At 31.6% G+C, this 22,578-nt stretch overlaps 1 protein-coding gene across 1 annotated transcript in view; it reads left to right on the top strand.

The window, feature by feature from the left end:
* LOC129233152 (kinesin-like protein KIF11) overlaps positions 1 to 20,219 on the top strand; it is a 116,605-nt gene extending 96,386 nt beyond the window's left edge. Inside the window, exons 21-26 of the mRNA XM_054867221.1 lie at positions 4,701 to 4,784; positions 4,866 to 4,961; positions 10,910 to 11,132; positions 12,807 to 12,946; positions 14,097 to 14,195; positions 19,982 to 20,219. Coding sequence (XP_054723196.1) covers positions 4,701 to 4,784; positions 4,866 to 4,961; positions 10,910 to 11,132; positions 12,807 to 12,946; positions 14,097 to 14,195; positions 19,982 to 20,158 — 819 coding nt within the window. The 3' untranslated portion in view covers positions 20,159 to 20,219. The remainder of the gene's footprint in view (positions 1 to 4,700; positions 4,785 to 4,865; positions 4,962 to 10,909; positions 11,133 to 12,806; positions 12,947 to 14,096; positions 14,196 to 19,981) is intronic.
* The last annotated feature ends 2,359 nt before the right edge of the window (positions 20,220 to 22,578 follow it).

Raw genomic sequence — 22,578 nt, 5'->3', positions numbered from 1 at the left:
CAGATGCAACAAAACTATCGCTGCATGCTGTAATTGAGAAATTTTCCACCTACCTACGTTTGATACTCATGGAAGGGGTCATCAACAAATGATGTCACGCTTAGAGGTGGGATGGGCTTTGTAAATTAAGTTTGCGACAAGTGGGACACTGCATTTTTTGTTAACAATGTGCTTATGTAATATAGCATGACATTTGACAAAGGGAGAGGAGGGGGTAAGGTGAAATGTAAGATTTTGTGACAAAGGGTAGTCGAATATGATGAAAAAAAGTTTGTAAGACTTTGTGACAGGGTGGCGACAGATCAGGGAAATCAAGGAGATCAGGGAAAAGTCAGGGAACTTTATTAATCAGGGAAATATCAGGGAATTTTGAAAAAATAACAAAAAATCAGGAAAAATTGATTTTATGAAGAAAAAAAATTTTTCTTCAAAATTAAGTACTTTAATTCCCTACGCATTTTCCGCCAATTATCTGTTCAAAAAAAAAAAAAAAATTAATGTGATGCGATTATACACTGCCGCATATTCGTGCATCTTTTTTCCTCAACGTCAAAGTATTGAATCTTAACTTATTAACCATAGGATGAACTACCTATGATTGCTTCTGTGTCTGTTAGGTTGTTTATTTTACCTAGCTTGAAATTTCCTTTTACACTTTCAATACTACGTAAAATAAAAAACCATACAGGCAAAGAGGAAGCCTTCATTAATGCCTTAGCTCCTTTGCCTTTATTTCATTGTCTCGAAGTAATTAACATACTGTAATCATTATTTCAAGAAGAAATCTTTGGTTTTTGAATTAATACTATAAAAGCTTAAAAGTTGTTACTACTTCGCATTTTTAATTTAATTGCTAAAATTGAACTTTCAATTAAAAAAACTTTGTTTTTTGCTGTTTTACTATTTGTTGTCACAGCAGATTATAAAGGTTTTCTTTTCTTCAGACTTAAGTGATTCTTTAATTTTATAACCAAGTTGTATTCCTCTTTTATATATTTTGAAAGTACTAATTGCTTTCTTTTTTCCTTGCATTTCAAATTTGTTTGCTACAAAAGCAATCTAAGAATTTTTTTTTGTTACATTCTGAAATCATTTGAAATAGAGTTAACTTGTGTACTAAAGTAAATATCTTTAATTTTTTATTGTTAAAATGCTGTATTCATTCATTAAAACCTATTTTCTTGATTAGAGTAAAGTTCCCTATGAATGGATGTCAAATGGTTTCATCTATTTTGCATAAATTATTTCAATTAGTTATATAAGAATAACTACATTACTTCTATTCTTTCACTCTTACCTGTTATTCTTGCAACAATTATTATACTGTTTGAAAACTTAGTTCAAAATTATTTCAATTACTTTTTAGTTCTGTCATAAATACACATATGTTTTTAAGAGTAATTTTAAAAGTTTCTTAAAATTCTTATGCTAAGTTGTTTCTGGAAGTAAAGTATTTTCTTTTTTAAAATTTTCTATAATCTTTCCATGTAGAAAAATTTAATATACTGTTTTGTAGGGGGGGGGGGGGTTCCCCCAAAAAATTGACTTAATTTTTTTTTAAACCATTTTATTAAAAAAGTAGCATCTTTTTAAAATATATTTTTAGTTCAACAACTTTACCCAACTTAAAACGTTTAAAATACTGCATTTTATACAAACATAGGATGGATTTCAAGTAGAGCAAAGAAAGAAAACCATTATCATTGGTAACGTAAATCAGGGAAATTTGGTGCACTTAATCAGGGAAATCAGGGAAAAGTCAGGGAACTTTTTTTCACAGTTCCTGTCTTAGCATCTTTTTAAAATATATTTTTAGTTCAACAACTTTACCCAACTTAAAACGTTTAAAATACTGCATTTTATACAAACATAGGATGGATTTCAAGTCGAGCAAAGAAAGAAAACCATTATCATTGGTAACGTAAATCAGGGAAATTTGGTGCACTTAATCAGGGAAATCAGGGAAAAGTCAGGGAACTTTTTTTCACAGTTCCTGTCGCCACCCTGTTGTGATCACAGCAGATTTTACATATATCAGTCACCAACAATGTGTGCAGAGGATCTTCAAAGAGCTGACATTGAATCTTTCACCAATTAGACCACCACAGCTCATTATGAAAAGTAACAAAAGTTTTGGATAATTTGCTTAGTAACATCCAAAGCAAGTTTTCTTACACCACATTCTCGATATAAACATATGTCGGGACTTTTAGTGAGATGCTTAAAAGTCCTTTCCATGAAATTGATCCGTAATTTTTCCCCTCCTTTCTATATCTTCAGCAGTAAAACCACAAGATAATTTTCCGAAGCGTTTTCACGGGCATAAAATCGAAGCAGGAAGGAATTAGATTGGAATTAGATATTATTTTTAAAAGGTTTTCTTAATGGTTTGGTTAATCCCATTCTAGTACTTTTTTAACTTTATTATTCCATCTTGCTGCTTTTTTCGGATGTCTTTTCATCCGTAATATAAACTCACTTCATTTTCATTGAAAAAGAGGTACCCCAGAACATATAGAGGAATGTGGGGCAAAGTGATATAATTAAGCTGACTGAGCTTTTTTAAAATGAACCAATTTGAAATTTGTTTTGAAAGTTACTACAATGTTGTATTTTACATTAAACTTGCATTGAAACATAATTTTTATTTTTGGTTGTGAAATTGTTCCTTCTAAAAAAAGTGGAAAATTTTGACTTTTTTTTTGAGCAATCACGATTGCTTATTGTTCTCATTTGACTGTTTTTGAATTCCTATCATTTTATTTTCCCAGCAGCACCACCGTCGCGTCAACCGGCCTCAGGATGCTGCTCCTCTAGCGAAAACAGTCTCCAGGTTGCGTCCATATCCTACACACACACTCATGCATGCGCACAGACACAAACACACACTCCTACACACACAGCACTGCATACATAACACGCACACACACACATGCATACATACACACACACCCACACACATGCGCCTACACAAACACACACCCACACACATGCGCCTACACAAACACACACACTTGTGATTGCGAAAAACATAATTTGAATTCAAGATGCCAAAAATTCAAATTAATATAATTTTTTTTCCCATGGGGCAAACTGAAAAATGAAATATGTGCTATTCGATTGTGAAAAATATTTTCTTGTTAAATGACTGAATAAATAAAAGAATAATTGAATAAATGAAAAGATGATGAAACAATACATGAGTAAAAATAAATGAGGGAATAAAGTATTTTGAATGAATTAATAAGAGAATTATTAAATGAAGGAATGTAAATAAATTAGTTAATAGATGAATATGTGAGCAATTTATTAAATGACTGAATGAGTAAACAAAATGAACTATTTCATTTTGCTCCGCATGCGCTTATATTTAAAATATTAAAAATGCAAATAAGCTAAATATTTACTAAATAAGTACTGTACTGAATGTTAAAAGCTCCTAATTAATATTTAAAATGTTAATAACAATAACTTTATCATTTGATAGTATCAAAATAATTTTTGACTTACAACGAAATATTACAATTTGAGTATCAATTTTTGAAAATTGCTTGTATTATCCAGGGTTCGTACGCTCCTTCAAAACTCCTCCAATACTCCTTCATTTACGAAATTTTTTTGAAGGGCCCTTCAAACTCCTTCATTTTGGTTTTAACTCCCTCAAAACTCCTTCTTTTTTAGTTCAAGACTACGTAATCTTCCTCCATGATAGTAACTTATAACACTTTGATCGACAACTAACTTCGTCACAAGCGTGAAGGTATAAGGGTGCTTTCAATGTAGTAATTTCGTATTTTTATTTTTTTCATAAAGATGTGATTTACAAATTGATCATAGAAGTCATAAAAGTTGAAGGTGAAAATATTATTAGAGGACTAAGACATTTCATAGGTAAAGTAAAACATGCTTAAATGGTGCTTGGCTATTTTTTCAAGTTTTATGATAATTGTTTTTTCCTCCATCATACTCTCAGCAGCAAAAGTCAGTTTGTCTAATTATATTTTAACCATTTAAAAATACTTGAGTAGGTGTACTATGTTAAGTGATTGTGTTGAAAAAAAAATTGTTTAGTAAATCGTAGTTATGATATTGTAAAAAGGGTGATCCACAAGTAATGTCATGCCTTGAGGGGAGGCCATGTTCATGAAATTGTGACAAAGGGAAGAGAAAGGGTAGCAAAAAGTGACATCACACTGTTATTATAACAATATGTTTATAAAAAATGACATGTGTCACTTTGTAGAAAAGGGTGAAGGGATCAAATATATTGAGAAAAGTGTTACATCGGTTAAAGACAGCTCGTTAGTACTCCTTCAAAATCTCATTTTACTCCTTCAAAACTCCTTCATTTTATTTCTGAAATTGAGTACGAACCCTGTCATCATATGCTTATGCTTTGATTTTCAGAGGTAATTTTTTCTTGACTGGAATATACAATATATGTTACTACATAGTTAAAATATTATGAGGTGAGTGGCGCTAAAAGCAGAGAAAATGTTACATTTTACTTTGTCCCACTATTTCACTTTGGCCCACATTCCCCTATTACAAATTTGCATTTTGACATGTTTTTCTTTTATTTTCCACACAAAGTTATTTATTTCTTTATAATGAATCAATTCTTACTTATTTTTATTGATTTTTACTTTCATTATGTACGGTCTAGGATTGGTATAGCTATAAACTATTTTTACTTTCAGATCAGAGATATTAAAGAATCTTTGGGCCAAGTAAATGAAAATATTTCAACAGAAGTAATAAAATTTTGCAACACAATTAAAGAGGTATGTTTTTATTTATCTTATCTATGTATATAATTACAATAACACTAGACATTTTAATAACTTTCCTTTATTTTCTTTCAGATTGAAAAATCTAACCTGCAAGAAATCAAAAACAAATTACAACTTCACACCTCCACAATAACCGAAAACACGCAAGTTATGAAGTCGGACGTTGAGGTAATTGTATTTTTTCTGGTGTGCAAAATAAAGTAATTCCTTCATTCTTTAAAATCCTTTAAAAAGCTTTCGAGTGGAATCTCAGCTTACGTGAAAGATGCGTTCCAAGACCATCGCATAGGTCAAAATTTCGCTTTGTGGAAAAGGGTGTGTATAAACTTTTTGATAAACATACACTATAATTTATTATTAATAACACTTGTAATTCTGCTCATATTGTCTTAAGCAATTCCTTAAATTAACGTTGACTACATTGAGCCTACTTTCCCTTATATCAACATCGACTTTCTAATATCTAATCAATATTCTCTAAATAAGCTGAGACTAAATTATGTCAAACAAAACCAACATTTTAAGCTAGTTTATAGAAATAAAAATATTTGCTTTTTGAAAGAAATGCATGCATAAAAATAAATAAACGAACAAATAAAATAGTAGAGTAGATCGACCAGTGAGTGAACACCTCCCAGTGAATGAACAGCGCGTCATTTTTTTAGAAAAAATAAGCTTCCAAAAATTTTTTTCTGAATAAATTCACAATAAAAGCGTTCTTTATTGATATTCTAAGCTATCTGACACCTGATTGGTTACTTTGGATACGTATTTTTTTTCCTGGAAAAAATTTAAAATTTTGACTGCCGTGAATCGTTCTTTCTCTCTTTCAAAATAATAAGGCTGGTTTCGTGCTAGCAATTATTTTGATACATATTATTTTTATCAATAAATTTTATTTTTTAACTGTACGAAAGAAAAATTAAGTATGCATATTTAGGCTATGGATTTAAATTGTTTCAGTCAATGCAGAATCCGTAGATTTTCAGGTAGAGGGGTGTTCAGTCACTGGGTACGAAAAATTGCGAAAACCCAGTGAATGAACAATGGCAAAATTTCTTTTGATTTAAAAAGAAATTTGAAGTTTCTTTGTGATATTTTCATTTTCTTACTTTTTTGTAATGCAGATAGTTTTATATGCTTATTTATTTATGTATTTCATTATATATTTTATAATTTCTTTATTTTTGTCTTTGTAAACAATGCACTCTTTACTGAGTTTTATCTTTTATCTATCTATATCTCTATCTGTATATTAACCTAACTACCTACATCTATCTTTCTATATCTTTATCTCTCTTGATAGATAGAGTGTGATGACAGGGAGATATGACAGGTAGATAGAGAAATAGAAATCTATATACAATGAGAGTGAATAGATAGGTAGATATGTATGTTCGTATATAGATAGATAAATAGGTAGAGAAAGATATATATAGATATACAAAAAAATAAGAGGGAAATAGATATATAGGAAGATAAATATAGAGATAGAATAGGTAGGTAGGTAGATAGATAGATTTATTGATAGAAAAATAGATAGGTAGTGGTTAATAGATAGGTAGATAGAGAGACTAATATAGAGATAGATAGCTAGGTAGAGAGACTGATATAGACATAGATAGTAGGTAGATATATAGACAGGTAAAAAAGCAGGTAGATAGATAGATAAATAGATTGATTAGGATAATAGATTGGTAGATATTTAGATGTACAGATAGATAAATAGGTAGATAGTTAGGTAGATAAACAGATAGATAGATAAGTAGATAGAGATATATAAATAGATAAGTTGACAGATAAATATATATATATAGATAAGTAGAGAGATAAGTCGATAGATATATGGATAAATAGATAAGTAAATAGATAAATAGATAAGTAGTTAGATAGATAGATATAGATACATAGATAAGTAGATAAGTGGACAGATCAGTAGATATATAGATAAGTAAATAGATTGATAGATAGATAGATAGATAGATGGATGGATAGATAGGTAGATGGATAGATAGATAAGTAGAGAGATAAGTAGATAAATCGATCGATAAGTAGATAGATAGATAGATGGATAGATAGATAAGTAGAGAGATATGTAGATAAATCAATCGATAAGTAAATAAAAAGATAGATGAATAAATAAATAGATAAGTAGATAGATCGATAGATGAGTATATAGATAGATAAGTAGATATATAGATAAGTAGATATATAGATAAGTAGATAGATGTATAGATAAGTAGATAGATCTATAGATAGATAGATAGATAAATATATAGATAGCTAGATACAGATAAGTAGATAGATAGAAAAATAGAAAAGTACATTGATAAATATTCAGTAAGTTACCGCCCTATAGCCAGGCAGAAATACATGAAATACACCACCAGCTCAGTCAAATCCAGCCGAGGACTGCAGTTTCGTACTTATTAGCACTCATCAGCCTGGCATAGGACTAACTGAGCTGGAGGTGGAAAACCTCTTAAGGAAGCCAAGAGTGCCAAACAAACTGGTAGCTAACATAGAATTAGCACTGACCAGACGAGTGACCGAAACAATTGTTCGGCGGTGTATTTCACGTACATTGATAAATAGCTAAATAGACATAGAGATAGACCGATAGATGTGTAGATAGAAAAATAGATAGATAGATATAGATAGTTATAGAAATAGATAGATAAATAGATATAGATAGTTATATAGATAGATCTCAAAGAAACTTAGTTCGTTTTTGAATCAAAATTTATCATGTTCATTCACTGGACCAATTTGTGTTCATTTACTGGTTCGAGGTGTTCATTCATTGGGTCGTTGTGCCATGTTTTCTTTAAATACCTAAAATAGTCGGAAGCGGTATCATTTAAGTTCCCGTGATTTTTTAGAGATATTTACATAGATCAATTAAAATGTTTTAGCTATCACGATCTGTATAATATAGAATTTTAAATTATTACGATTTTTTAAAAATGAAATTGTGCTTAACTGTTTATTCACTGGTCGGTCTACCCTAGCACCTTTTGAACAAAGCAGCTTATATATTTTTATTCACTAAAAACAAAAATCTTTAATTGCTTCCAAGAAGAAGAAAAAAAAAGAATTAAAAATAGTAAGCACATTAAAATAAATACATTATATTAAACAAAAAAATTGCTTGTCTTTCCCCCATTTCCAAAAAAAAAAAAAATTCTAAAATTATAAATATGCTTTAAAAACTGAATAAAAACAATAAAATGTATATTTAAAAAATAATTTTCATCTTCAAAAAAAGATTTAAAAAATTGTCTATGCAGCTTTTTATGTTAAAATATTAAAGATTCTGAATTTTGCTTCATTAGCCGCTGCCAAAACTAGAGTACACAAACTAAAACTAAGTGAAAATAAAAATAAAAAATTATATCAACAATAGTGATTTCACAGAAAAAAAAACAGAGCTGCTGAATCGGGAGTGAGTGCGAACGAGTTAAAGAAAAATTGGACATTTAATAGATTTGAAGATAAGATTTAACTTGCAACTTTTTCATAAAAGAGCAATTGTTTGAAATAATTGTTAATTAAAAACATGGACTCCTTAGCGATGTTCCATCAGGGTAGTGAAGATAAGACTGCCAGTCTTATCATTTTAATAAGTTTTTATTAGTGAATTCAGTCAGAAGTTCTGCAGAAACAGACTGGAAAACTTTTTTCTATATTTTTTTTCCCTTGTTTCCCCTTTAGTCATGGAAGTTCTTATAAATTTTAACTGAAAATTCTATTTTTAAGACGCAATCTCTCAGATTTTTTTTTTTTTTTCTAAGTCTGAGTATAGAATTCTAAGGAAATTCCTTCAACTTTTCCAGATTAAGAAATTTTGTGATTTTTCCCAGTTTGCAGATTTTGCCAGTTCTCCAGTCTAAAATAGCTTACTAGAAAATAATCTTGCATTAAAAGAAGGAATGCATTTGATTTAAATTTATCATGTGCTTTTTCATGTCTTAAGATATGTAATTCACCTTTTTTCTTCAACTTTTTTCTGGAATGAGGAACTCTGCTGAAGAGGTTCCTCTTGTAGCACAATTTAGATGGGACAACCATCACAATGTGTCTACAAAGTTTTATGTTGCTCCACACAGTTCTCATTGAATCCTGAAACTATTTTTGATTGAAGCTCATGTCCAAAAAGAAAACGAAAATCTATTAAAAACATCTATACCTCATCATCACTATTCACACACACAAACATCTGCACCATTAAAAACATCCTCAAACACAGATGATGCAGTTTTATCTGCAATATGTTATGAATAGCATGGGCAACCTTTTATTACAGTCGAGAAATTTTAGACTGGTAAAACTGATGCACTATATCTGTTTTTTGCCTATCCTGGCATATGCTTGTCTTTTTTGCTCTCCATATTACCTTGTATAAGCGAAGGTATATTAATAAGTAAACTTCAAGTAGCAAACTTCTTATACGCCCCCCCCCCTTCTCTAAACAGCACAGTTGCTGCAAAAATGACTCCATCTCGGGAAATGAAAATTCTAGTCAGAACTGGAATTGTAAGTATTATGTTGTCGCATTTTCTCTGTCAACCATTGTCCTATCTTCTAGTTACAATGATCAGTAATTGCTTGTTCCAATGATAGGCAGTGATTTATCTTTCTTTTGATTGCATTTTCTTGTTTTGATTGTAGTTTATTTACTGTAGTTCATAGCCAATTTCAAATTGCTTTGAATAGACCTTATTAGGATAATATTTCCAAACAAAAATTGTCTTGAAACATGCCCATTAGTTAAAATTAATTTTGAAAACTGTCTAAAATTAAAATACCTACAGTGAAACCTCCGAATAGCGGACAGTCAAGGGACTAGAAGTTTTGTCCGTTATTGGGAGGTGTCCGCTATTAGGAGGAACTACTTAATTTACCTTTTTCAAAATGGGCTGTTGTTTCCTTTGTAGAACACAATCGAAACAATTGCGAAAGGTTTACTACATTTTACGTCAAGAGTAATTAATCTGTTTTTTCTTAATTAAGGTATACTGACAGCACACACTTGTCTTAAAAAGCATTTAATCAATTAAAGTAATCAGTTAAAACAGTTTGACATCTCTTTTTTGCATTACAAGCCTGTTTCTCAATATAAATATTTAAATCATTTACCTTAGCAAGTCTTTCAGTGTCCCCTTTGCTCAGAAAAAAGTTTTTCAATTCTTTACTGTATTTCAGTGTTTCCGAAAATTCTCTACTTTTTATGGTTAATTTATTTATTTTATCTGGAGTATCACTATTGCATTATTGACAGTTGGCAATATGACCTTGAATATGGGCAAATCTTTTTCATGTCTAAAAATTAAACCACCCAACGAAACCACGACGCCATAAAGCCGACTACTACCGGCGCCGGTCTGCTCAATTGCATCTCCCGAGAGCCCCAGTTACAAAAAGCACCCAGTTTCCCCTTTTTTATCTTAACTTTTGAATAGTTATTGTTAACAAAATTCATTAAAATCTTTAAAAAAACGTACGTTAATTGCTAGACTGACATCAGTTTTCACTTATCTGCTTCAATACTCTCAAAACTAGCCATAATAAAATTATGACTTTTTTTTTCTGCCCCCAACTTTTAAGCCCCAATCTCTGCTTCTGCCCAATACCACCCTTTTAATTCCAAGAAACAGTGATAAGGAAATGACGGGGGGGGGGGGGGATATCAGTTGTGGAGGATGAAAAGCTTTGTAAGGCAAGCAGTTACTAAGATATTCTGTGAAAAGAAAAGAAACCGGAAGTGCTACGATCGCAAGGGAAATTTTTTGTGAAATAACTGTCCGTTATTCGGAGTGTCCGTTATTCAGAGTGAATTACATGGCATGGCCTATATTGAGGGACTGGGACTTGCAAAAATGTCCGTTAATTAGAGGTGTCCGTTATTCGGGAGTGTCCATTAAGGGAGGTTTCACTGTAGTAGAATTTTAAAATTTTATGCTTAATCGTACAGTTAACATTAAAGAAGGGAAACATTAGTATTGTTCTTCTGACAGTTAAAAAAGTATCTTATCTTGAAAATACTTTATTGCATTTGAAAAAGGCTTCCATTTATACGATTATTGCCTTCATGTCCTGTCATTTACTCTTTTTAGAAAATGAAGTGTAGTAGTGAAGCAGCAGTTCAAAGTTTACAGTTACGGCTGCAAAAGAAGAATGAAGAGCTCCAAGACTCTACCATTAAAATTTCTAATATAATATTGGAGTCACAAAACAGATTAGAAAGTTCCAGTTCTGACTTAAAAGAAGAAATTAAAAAAAGAGACGTTGAATTGGAAAAATTTATTTCCAGAGACATTGTGCATGATGTTCCTACAGGTAATGTAACTAACTATATTAACTTAAGTATTATTAGCAGTTTCATTTTAATATGTCCTATTCTTCTATTAATATGCAGCTGTCAACACATAGTATTTGACCTTACATTGTTAAATTTTCAGACGTGTTGTAATAGTGTAGGATCTTATAGCACAATTGTTAAGATAATTAGGTTTTAGGTCTTAGATACTGATTTTTATGTCTCCTATTTTGCTTCAGAAGAATGGAGAAGCTGCAAATGGAACCTAAGTAAGGTTCAAAGCGAATTTTTCTCGGTGCAAATAGATTTATCGCATGAATTGTTGAAAATGGAGAGGATCGATGAAAAATAGGCTGCTTTGAAGAAATTAGTTGATGATACCAGTAGTAAAGGAAATATTATATTTCATTTTACAGAACCTCAGATATCCAAAGTTGTTGGGACTGAGCCCTGTTCGTAGTACGAAAGTTTTGGATTTACTAAGTGGCCAATTTAAACTTTTTAAATGACTCCGCACCCCCCCCCCCCCCAACCCTCTAATGTTAGCTCAATAATGATCTCAAAGTCTTCCTACAAACAATTTTAGTGCCAAATTTCATGAAAATCGGCCAGTGGTTCCCAACTATGGGTCTCGACCCCCAAGAGGGTCACAAAAGCATTTATTATGGGGTCGTGACATTGTCCCTACTTTTGAAAATATATCATTGCATAATAGTTTTAAAATAAAATACATAGGGAAAAAAGCATCATTTTATGAGTAGCATCAGTACTTGAGTGCAGTCACAAATGAAGAGAGGGGCTATGACAGCAATCCGCAACCCGTCAATCTAGAGCCTATTTTAGTCGATTGCGACAATATTTTTCCTTGGTGTCTATCGGAGCATCATTTTCTGAAACAAAAATAGATTTAATGTCCAAATTATTTGAAAAATTTCCAAACTTTTTATGTTCAGCGGAACTTTTTATGGTCACTATTTTATCCCAGTTTTAAATCAAGCAATATACTTATTGGTGAAAATATTTCTATGTGAGTTAACAGTGCTCACATAACATTATTTTATCAAATTAAAGCAGCTATTTAAGTAGTATCTATTTTATAAGATTTTGTCTATTTAAAGTCAGCATAATCTCAACTTAACTGTGAATGCAACACTGCCGTTTGTCCCGCCCCCCCCCCCCCCCAAGTCGATCTTTGTATTCGCCAAACTTGGAAAGTAGATCCTCAGTCAGTTCAGGTTGCCGACCACTGAGCTATGGGCTTGCAGCACCCCTCCCCTCCTCATACCCAGAGTGCTTTATGCCCTAATGTCCTCTAAGGTTCTTACATTTTGGTTTAGAGCCTTCCATTCCTACTATTTTCCACGAAGAGTCCCGAATTCACATCCCCCTTACATTATCCAAAATTGTCTGAGATTTCATTTTTGGAACTTCAATTTCAAACAATTTTTGTGAAAGATTCTCTAAACCCTCACCCTTATCCTGGAAGATGTAGTGTAATTGGGTTTATAGGACTTAATTTTGGAAATATTGCGGGAAGAACCCCAAATCCTGTCCCGTCCACTAACTTCATCACTTATTGTTATCAAAATCATAGCTTCCTCCACGAGATCACACTAAGAGGAAACTACTATACATACATGCTCATATAATTTAATTCACAATTCCATAACTTTCATGTTTCTGAAAATTTTTAGGAACTACACCTCAAAGAAAAAATTATGTCTACCCAAAAGAATTGGCTGCTACATCACCTGAGCCAAGGCTGCTTCAAAGATTCTACTCTCAACTAGAAGACAGTACAGCTATTAATCAGCCCTTAGATTCAAGTTTTGATGTAAGTATGTTTTGATCTGAGAAGTTGACCATTTTGCTGATTAATTGTAATCAGTCAATTTTTACCAATTAATCAGCAGAAAAATTATTTTCAATTAACAGTACACAGTATGTCTAGAACAAGAAGCTATGCTGAATGTGTTTATTAATTATAAACAAAAGTAGTTTTGCATAACTTAAGATAGCGTGATGATAATAATTATAACAAGAAGTTCCGTCAGAACTAAACAAGCCTACTTTCCCATACACCAACATCGAATTCTTAGTTCAATATTCTTTTAATTAGCCAAGACTGCAAATTATGTCAAACAGACCTGTTTTACATTTTCAGCTGATTTCTAAAAACAAAATGTATCTCTCATCTGATGAAATAGAAAAATTAAAAATTTTAAAAATATATAGTAACAGTTTTCAAATAATGCAGCTGTTTTTTTTTTTTTTTCCAATAAAAAAAATAATCATTTGAAAAATAAATAAACGTAAAAAGCTAGTCAAACTGAATGTACTTTATCAAGAACAAACAAACAGTTTGTTGCTCTTTCTTTTTGGTAAAAATAAAGCACCTCAAATTTTATTTTTTGCCCCACAGCCAAAAAAAAAAAAGTGTACCTTAGAAAATAAATAATAAAATGTCTTCTTAAACAAATAATTTTTGCAAAAAATTAAGTCATGTCCACAGCTCTTTCTTTCTCAAAAAATAAAGCACTCGGAGTTCCCTTTTATTTCCGGTTGCTAAAAATGAAATTAACTAAAACTTGATAATCAAAATTAAAGCAAATTATCTCAAGTCATTATTTTACAGTAAAAACAAGGGCTGTGATGTAAGTCAATCAGTAAGAATTATGCCAGAAGGAATTTGAAAGTATTTTTTTACTGTGCAGTGGTAAGTGGTATAAAATAGAATCTTTTTCAATAGTTTGTTGAGTTTATCAAAACGCCCATAAATGTTTTCAAAAAAAAAAAAAAGATTAAATGTGAAGAGATTTATCATTTGCAAAGAAAGAAAAGAAACAGCAGAAAGGTAACTTTTTACTTCCTTAATTATTTTCAATAATGAAAAAACATAATAGAAAATGTGATACATTAATTACTATGCACAAAGGAATAACCAAGAACTGTATCAGGAATTTAACCTTTTATTTTCTCCATAGGAAAATGAGGAATCCAAGTACAGTCCCAATTGTGCAAATTCAGGGTCATCAGACGTTAGTGTATCATCAACTTTGGATGAAGATTATGCATCCTCAGTGGTAAGTTAGTTTTCAGTATTGAATACCGAAATAATTTAAGTCATATGTATTAGGGCAAGATTCCACTAGGCTTGACCTACCCTCATCGAGTTTCCAAAAATTCTTTCCATAGATGAAGAGTAAAAGTTGTAAATAAAACACGAAAGTAAGAAATTCTACCTCTTTCATGTGAACTAATCAGGGTTGCCAGGGATTGAAAGATGTCTAAAAATAAGTAATTCACCCTCATCGAGTTTCCGAAAGTCGTTATCATAAATGAAAAGGAAAAGATGGAAATGAAATGTTTAAGTAAGGTTGCCTACCTTTTTTGGATCCCTAATCAGGGTTTCAGGGGATAAAAGGTGCCTGATGATGGAGATAATTTACCCCTTATTGAGTTTCCAGAAATTTTTGTCATAAATGAAGAGTAAAAGCTGTTAATTAAACGCTAAAGTAAGGTTACCTACCTTTTTCCGGTCTGTAAGCAGGGTTGCCAGAGGTTAAAAAGTGCTCCAAAAAGAGTAATTTACCCTCATTGAGTTTCCAAAAATTGTTATCATAAATAAAGAGTAAAAAAAATTGTTTACGAAAAAGCTTAAGTAAGGTTGACTACCTATTGCATGTGAACTAATCAGGGTTAACAACACTTATCTTTAAGTAACGACACACTTTAGGTAACGACACTTATCTGTTCTGACTTCGCCAGATGAATACCCAGGCTGTACTTTTATTTGATGTAGGTACAGTGAAACCCCTCCAAACAGACACCCCTCAAAGGCGGACACCCCTCTTATGCGGACAATTTTTAATTCCCCAGTTCCAATGCAAATAGCATTATTAAACCCCTGTCCTGCGGACACCTCTCTATTGCGAACAAAAAAAATTGTCCTGTTAGTGTCCGCATTAGAGGGATTTTACTGTACTTGAATTTTTGACACAATTCCGGAAAGACAAATTCACCAACCAACTTTTCTCCTTTGGTTCGCTTTTTCAATGAGCCATGACAGAAAATCGACAAGACAGTAGGTGGTCTCACGTAAAAAACTTAAAAGATATATTCAATTCCAATCCGTGAAGATGATTAATTTTTTATCTAGTGGTAGTACGACTACTATGTATGCTACCCGGGTATGGGGTGAGGTAATGGAACTCTTGTAAGAATGAAGTCGTGAAAAAAATGCAAAATAACTCGCTGAGAAGAACGACATGAAGTCATATATAGTAAATATATTCACACATTTCACAACTCGTCCTAAGGGGTTATGTGGCGTGCCTCACTAAATCAAGAACAAATTGAACTCTTTTTTTTACATTGACAAATTCAATCGGATACAGAATTGAAAACTTCTTATTAAAGATGTCAGAAAAATATTGGTCGATTACGAGATATTGATTTCCTTCAAATTTTTACTTTTATTTGGTCATACAGAGTCCCAAACAAACTAATCAAGATATTGGATTTTCATATTGCAGTAGTACCACCACAAAGAAGTTTCAATCTTCACATACAAAATCATTTCGAAATGATAATATTTAGAATAATGTAAAATAGACAAGCCCCCACCGAGCATGCTTTCGGTCACATAACGACAACGAAAATGAAATCATAGTTTTGCGAATGAAGTCAAACATTGCTGAGCGTTGAGCACAAACTGCACGCAGAAAGTAACAACGGGGAAATCCCGTTTCATTTACTTTTCGTTCATCAAGGGACAGGAGGGGGGAAAGAAAACACACAACAAAGCAGGCGCTGCTGTGTTGAATGAAACATGTTTCGAAATGGGAAGGAAACAAATTGTGGTGATGGGGAAATCACCTCAGGAATCAAGAGTATCATATGGATGGGTTGCTACAACATCCTGTAACTTGATAAGCTTTCAACAAATCGCAAATGATTAAAGACGATCACCCAAATTATAAGTGATTAAAGACACTTTTTGGCTGTTCTGATAGACTGACAGAAATAATCCACACAATATATTTGGTACGTTGTTTAATGTTCACATCAAATTTTGTATTTTCCCCCCTTTTAATTTCAATGAAAGCATCCTTTAGTTATATACTAAAGAGAGAAGAAACTGGTGATAATTGCTATTAGCCTATGATTTGCAGATGTTGATTTTTGCTACTATGCATTATATAGTATGCTGATCAATACAATAATTTATCATAGTTTTACTAAAAAATACTTTTGTTTTGTTGTATTAAGAAAATAAAGAGAAGTATTGTAAACCCAAAGCGGATGCTAAAATGACAGGTGTCATCGAAGAAACATTAAAATAAGTTGAAAGTACTTCGTTTTCAACAAGTGATAAACGAATGTTAACAATTTTAAACATTTAAAACGTAAAAAAAAACCTTGGAATTTCTTTTCTCTCTCAAAGTTTTTTTTTCTTTTTATCTGAAGAAAAAGTTTTGGGCCTTCCCCAATACTGCTTTGAACAATTTACATTGTTATTCATTACATGTTAAAAGTATTTTCATTTGAGCTTAATTTTGAATGAAGCGAGTCCCCCCCTGGCATTTTCTAAAAAAACACCTGCAGAGTGGCGACAGATCAGGGAACTTTATCACTCAGGAATTATGAAAAAATAACAAAAATTCAGGGGAAATTGATGAAATTCAGAAAAAAAATTATCTTTGCAAAATGAAGTATTTTTATTCCCTACGAGTTTTTCACCGATTATTTTGTATTAAAAAAGTAAAATTAATGAGGTACGATTATACACTGCCCCATATTTGTGCATCTTTTTTCCTCAAGGCCAAAATACTCGATCTTAGGATGAGCTTCCTAAGATTGCTTCTGTGTCTGTAAAGTTGTTCATTTTAGCTAGCTTGAATTTTCTTTCTATGCATTCTATGCTACGTAAAATAAACAACCCTACAGGCAAAGGGGAAGCCGTCATTGTTGACTTTGCTCCCTTGCCTTTACTCATTGTCTTGAAGTATTTAGCATACTGTTATCACAATTTCAAGATAATATCTTTGTTTTTTTTAATAATGCTGATAAAATCTTAAAAGTTATCACTTGGCGTTTTTTAATTTAATTGCTAAAATTAAATTTTGACTGAAAATGATTTTTCTTTTTTTTGGTATGGTATTACAGTAAAACCTGTGTCTACAACGATACTGTTGGGAACTAAAAAGAATATTGTAATACACAGGTTATCATTATAGACAGTATCGTTATACACAGGTTTCACTGTATTCGCTGTCACTTCAGATTACACGAAGGGATTTTTTTTTCCAGAATTTAAAACTCTCATTTTAAAACCATATACATACATATATTTTGAAATTAATAATAGTTTTTGCATTTCAATGTTGTTCGTTACTAAAGTAATCTAAGATTTTTTTCGACAATTAATGAAATCCATGAAATACACCGCCAGCTCAGTCAATTCCAGGCGAGGACTGCAGTTTCGTGCATATTAGCACTCATTGTATTTCATGTATTTCTGCCTTAGCCCTGGCTATAGGGCGGGGTAACTTACTGAATAATTAATGAAATCACTTGAAATTTAGTTGTGTACATATTAAATATATATATATATATATATATATATATATATATAACAGTTAAAATGCTGTATTCATTCATTAAAGCCTAAGTTCTTGATTAGAGAGTAGCTCAATATGACTGGTTGTTGAAAAAGATTTCAATTTGTTACATATAAATATGTCTATTAATGTCTATTAACGTAAGTAAAACTACATTACTTCTCTACTTTAACTATCACTTATTATTCTTGCAGCAACAATTATACTGCTTGAAAATTCAGTTCAAGATTATTTCCATTAAAATTTTTTAATTGCATCATGATTCGATATGTCTTTAACCCCTTCCCTCTCCCTCCCGTGAATATGCGGAGCTGGGGTTTCGATCTTCATTTCTTGCCCCCGTAATATCGACGCGCTAGGGTGAGCAATATTAACGCGATGAAACGATTAAAATCAATTCATTTCTTTGGCCCGGAATACATTTTATTTCTCTTTTTATACACTAGATGGCAACACCAATTTTAAACGTAAAAAGCGGATTTTAAATGTAATTGCAGAGATGCAGGAAGGAATTTCGGTACTACTTACCAGATTGTGACGTTCGCTTCTGTATCTCAAGCTTTGAAATTTACCACACAAGAAAAATTTACTTATATTACACAAAAGATTAATAAAATTCTTTTATAATGTTTGAAATACGTATTTCTTAAATTTTCGCTGCTTGCTTGGGCTTGCTTGTTGACTTTTCCTAAAATTTTAAATATTTTTTAAAATTTCATTCTAAAAAATATTGAAAATGAAAAATTGAATGCACATGTTGTGCATACACTTTTTTTAAATATAATTTTCTTAAATAAAAAAAATAGACACTTTTATGACCGTTTTGTTGAAAATTACTCGATTGTTAAGGGCTTAAGAGTGGTTTTAATAATTTCTCAGAATTCGAATGTTAACTGGTTCCTGGAAGTAAAGTATTTGTTTTAGATTTCCTATAATGTTTCGCTGTTGATAATTTAATATACTATTTTTACAAAAAAAAGAAAAAAAAAGAGCATCTTTTCAAAATATATTTTTAATTAACAGCTTAAACCGTTTTAAACGCTGCATTTTATTTAATATGCAATGCTTTTCAAGAAGGGCAAAGAAAAAAAAAACATTATCATTAAAAACGTAAATCAGGGAAATTTGGTGAACTTATCAGGGAATTCAGGGAAAAGTCGGAACTTTTTTTTCCAGTTCCTGTCGCCCCCCTGACCTGGATAAGTCAGGGAGGTATTTTTAACATGTGTATAAGCCTTGTTATCATGTTTTAAAAAAAATTTCTACCTTCTACTCAATACTTTACCTAAACAATATGAGTTATCTCCAAGGTTTACCTATACTCCGAAATGTGTTTTGTGTTATCATAATTAGTTATTTATTTTTAGTTTTGACATGTTATATTTGCATTGAGATTTTTCTAGCTCTGGATTTGACAGACATTAAAAATTAAATATTTAATTACTCTTGAAAGGATTCAGATAACTTTTGAATTTCCATATGCCCATTAAATATGGGTGTTAACTTTCATTTAAAATATTTTCCCCACCCTAATGTTGTATAAATTCATACAACAGCACTGACAAATTATTAAACAAATAAGTTCTATTTAATATAAAAAAATAATTCCATAGCAAATTGACAATATTTGGCTCCCTTTCTCATCCCTCCTTCATTCAGCAATGATATTGGATGAGGGGGGGGGGGGATTCGAATTGCAGTTGCTGTTTTATTCAATTCCCTGTCCAACTGCTTAGAACCATAGCAAGTGAATCCACAGCATCATGCTTATGTGTTTCAATATAGTTGAAGATCATCATCAAAAAACAGAAACACTGAGTGTTAAACTGTTAATGTAAGTTATTTTAAAATAAGAATTATTCATGCAAAATATAATTTTACATCTTAAAACATCATCTTAGACCTTTTTTTTTCACCTAGTACCCACAAATTGTAATGAGATATGTTTAGGATCATCTTTCTAAAAAAAAATTTTTTTTTACTGCTAGAGAATTATTGCTTCTACACCGTTAGTTTTGTTCTTCAATGAGAATTAATTTGAAATTACAACTTCACTTCGTTAATTTTTTCTCGTAAGATGAACAGCTATAGCAGCTTGTCATGAAACAAGATCAAAACTTTCATTATTTAGAAGCAATTAGGTCTTGAAAAGCCTTAGGATGCAAAAAGCTAGTGACAACTGAACTGAAAAAATATGTAATTTACATATTTACAAAATTGTGAATTCTATTTTTAATCCCTTTCAGTCTGATGCTGGTGGAGAAGAAAAGGAAAATCAAAGGCACAGGAAGAAAACTTCAAAGTTGCCAAAAAAGTTACCTTCAAATAAACTGTTCAAAAATACAGACTTTATCAAGCCTGCAACTCCACCCAAGAAAAAGCCATTTTGCTCGAATAATTCCTCTACGGAAAATTTAATATAAAATAAAGGGCCTGTTTTAGGATATAGTACTTTATATATTGCACTAATCATATTTTTTAACTCTTGTGTGCACATTTTACCGGTCAATAAACTATGTTTAACTGCTACTGTGGCATTTTCATGCAACTGCTTGCACATAAATTGGAATTTTATTACTAATCTTGATATATAAAAATCTGTGGGGACGTTTGTCACCATAAGGCTTTTAAACAGCTGGACCAATTTTGATCAAATTTTTTGTATGTATTTAAGTTGTGGCAAACATGGTTTCGAAGTGCGATGGATCGAATCGGAAACGTTTTTGTTAATCAATTAATTTAAACATTGGATGGTTATATCTCCCAAATGATTAATTATTTATTTTAACCTATTGTTGAGCGAGAACTGAAATAAATATTTAACCCGTTGCCAAAGGACAATAAGAAAGCCAGCTCTGCTTTTTGTAATGAAATTTCCTACTGTGATTTGTCGATTGAGAATAGATAAAACGTAGAGAGAGAAGCCTAGATGTATATATATATATATATATATATATATATATATATATCTTGAACGATTTTAGGTCATGAGATATATTTTAAAGTAAAGTACTGGAAGGTTCACGCAAAACGTGTGTTCTGTCGTCGTATAGTTGAACCATGTGACCGGATTGGTGCTTTAGGTTTTCCTAACCAAATGATCAGAAAGTACAGTACCCAGCAACATTTGTTTCTCGGCTCATATCCGAGTTTTGGCACCAATGTCAAGAATACTTTAAGGATTATCAAGCTAATCAGTACATTATTAAAGGAAAAGATGATGGAATTTAAAGACGAACCAAATTTTATTTTCGTCCAGATTAAATTACAACAGGGTAGTTCTGTGCACAAAAGATCAGTGCAGTGGAAGATCTTTATCTTAGGTGGAAAGGACAAATTAGGCAATATATGAAGTGTAAAAAATTTTTCGTTCAAAAGGGACCGCTAATCTGTTGGAGTTTGGCTTCGCTAACTGATCGGCTGGATGACAGTAACGTTGTGGCTTGGCAACTTTGGCTATAAACAATAGAGTTGCGTGATTCTTTGTTTACATTTTAAAGCTGCTGTTAATGTAATTTATTGTATTTTTTGTTTATTTGGCGAAATATTTCAAATTGCAAAGAATTGTTTTTCGTTTTTAAAGAGTTTTTAGTCATTTTAGTTGAAGAATGTTTATTTTAAATCGGGAGGGGGGGGAGAATGAGTGATTTTCGCTTATTCAGAGAACTGTTTTTACCTGTATCATTTTTTTAAGCGATATCCTTTCGATTGTTTTATTCTTTTTCATATTGGGGATGTTGCAGCGGGATTTCCCGTTTGTTCTTGATTGGTAGTTAGATTTTTACACTTAATATCTGAGGACGCTTTTTATCCTTTGAGTATGGCTGAATGAACAAACCATCAAGTATTGGAGAAAAATAGTTAATAAAACAACTGCTCAGTGGGCATTAGATAAATCAAATTGTACTAAATATATGCACTTTGACATCATAGCAGCATAAAACATTTTATTTCACTTATTTTTTTCAACAGAACGGTTCAAACATTTTAAGGTTTATTGAAATTTTTTAACTTACAAAGTTTGAACAGAACAACGTCTGTCGGGTTCTCTAGTCTATATATATATATATATAAATGAATGTTTGTCTGTATGTCATCCATGAACTCAAGAGGCTGATTTGGCTGAAACTTTCACCGTTTGTTATTTTTGGTACTGGGAATGTTTATTGACCAGTTCGAAAAAATCCGATCGATAGTTCCTTTTTTATTCCAATTTAAGTCACAATTCATTGGATAAATACGAATAAAATTATCGGCTGCAGAAATTAATTCGCGTGAAAGATCTCATTGATAAGAAGTTAGCTGTTGCCATTTTTCTTGAGTTTGAACAAATAAATTCTTTATTTTTTTATGGCTTTTCATGCAATGCGGGGATTTAAAACTTTTTCTATTTGATATTTTTAGCGATTGATTGATCTTGCAAACTGCGTGAGTACAAAATTTGAGTATAGTCATGGCTTCACTTGATACCTGGACCAATTATTATGAAAATTGCTATATATATGTATTTTTCCACGGAGAAGGTGCATAATAAGCTCATTGAAGCCACTCGCCACCAGGTGGCACTGCAGAGTAGCAACTTCTGCCTCGTTCAACCGATTGTCATGAAAATCAGTATAATGATGTATTTTTTTGTTGGCGTAGCAACACGCGTCGGGTACAGCTAGTAGACAATGAAAAGTTAACCAATATTTAAGGAAAAGAGAGTTTAGTGCAATAAATCCCCCCCCCTTAAGGTGAGGGGGGAGGTTCTCAACCAGATTAATTGGAATTTTCAAGTTTTATATATTTTTAAAAACTGCCAACTTCAATTGGATACAAAAGTGCTGAACTGTAGATACGT

The sequence above is a fragment of the Uloborus diversus genome, unplaced genomic scaffold, assembly GCF_026930045.1.
Source record: "Uloborus diversus isolate 005 unplaced genomic scaffold, Udiv.v.3.1 scaffold_213, whole genome shotgun sequence".
NCBI classification, from domain to species: domain Eukaryota; kingdom Metazoa; phylum Arthropoda; class Arachnida; order Araneae; family Uloboridae; genus Uloborus; species Uloborus diversus.
This window is presented reverse-complemented; position numbering and strand designations above follow the sequence as displayed.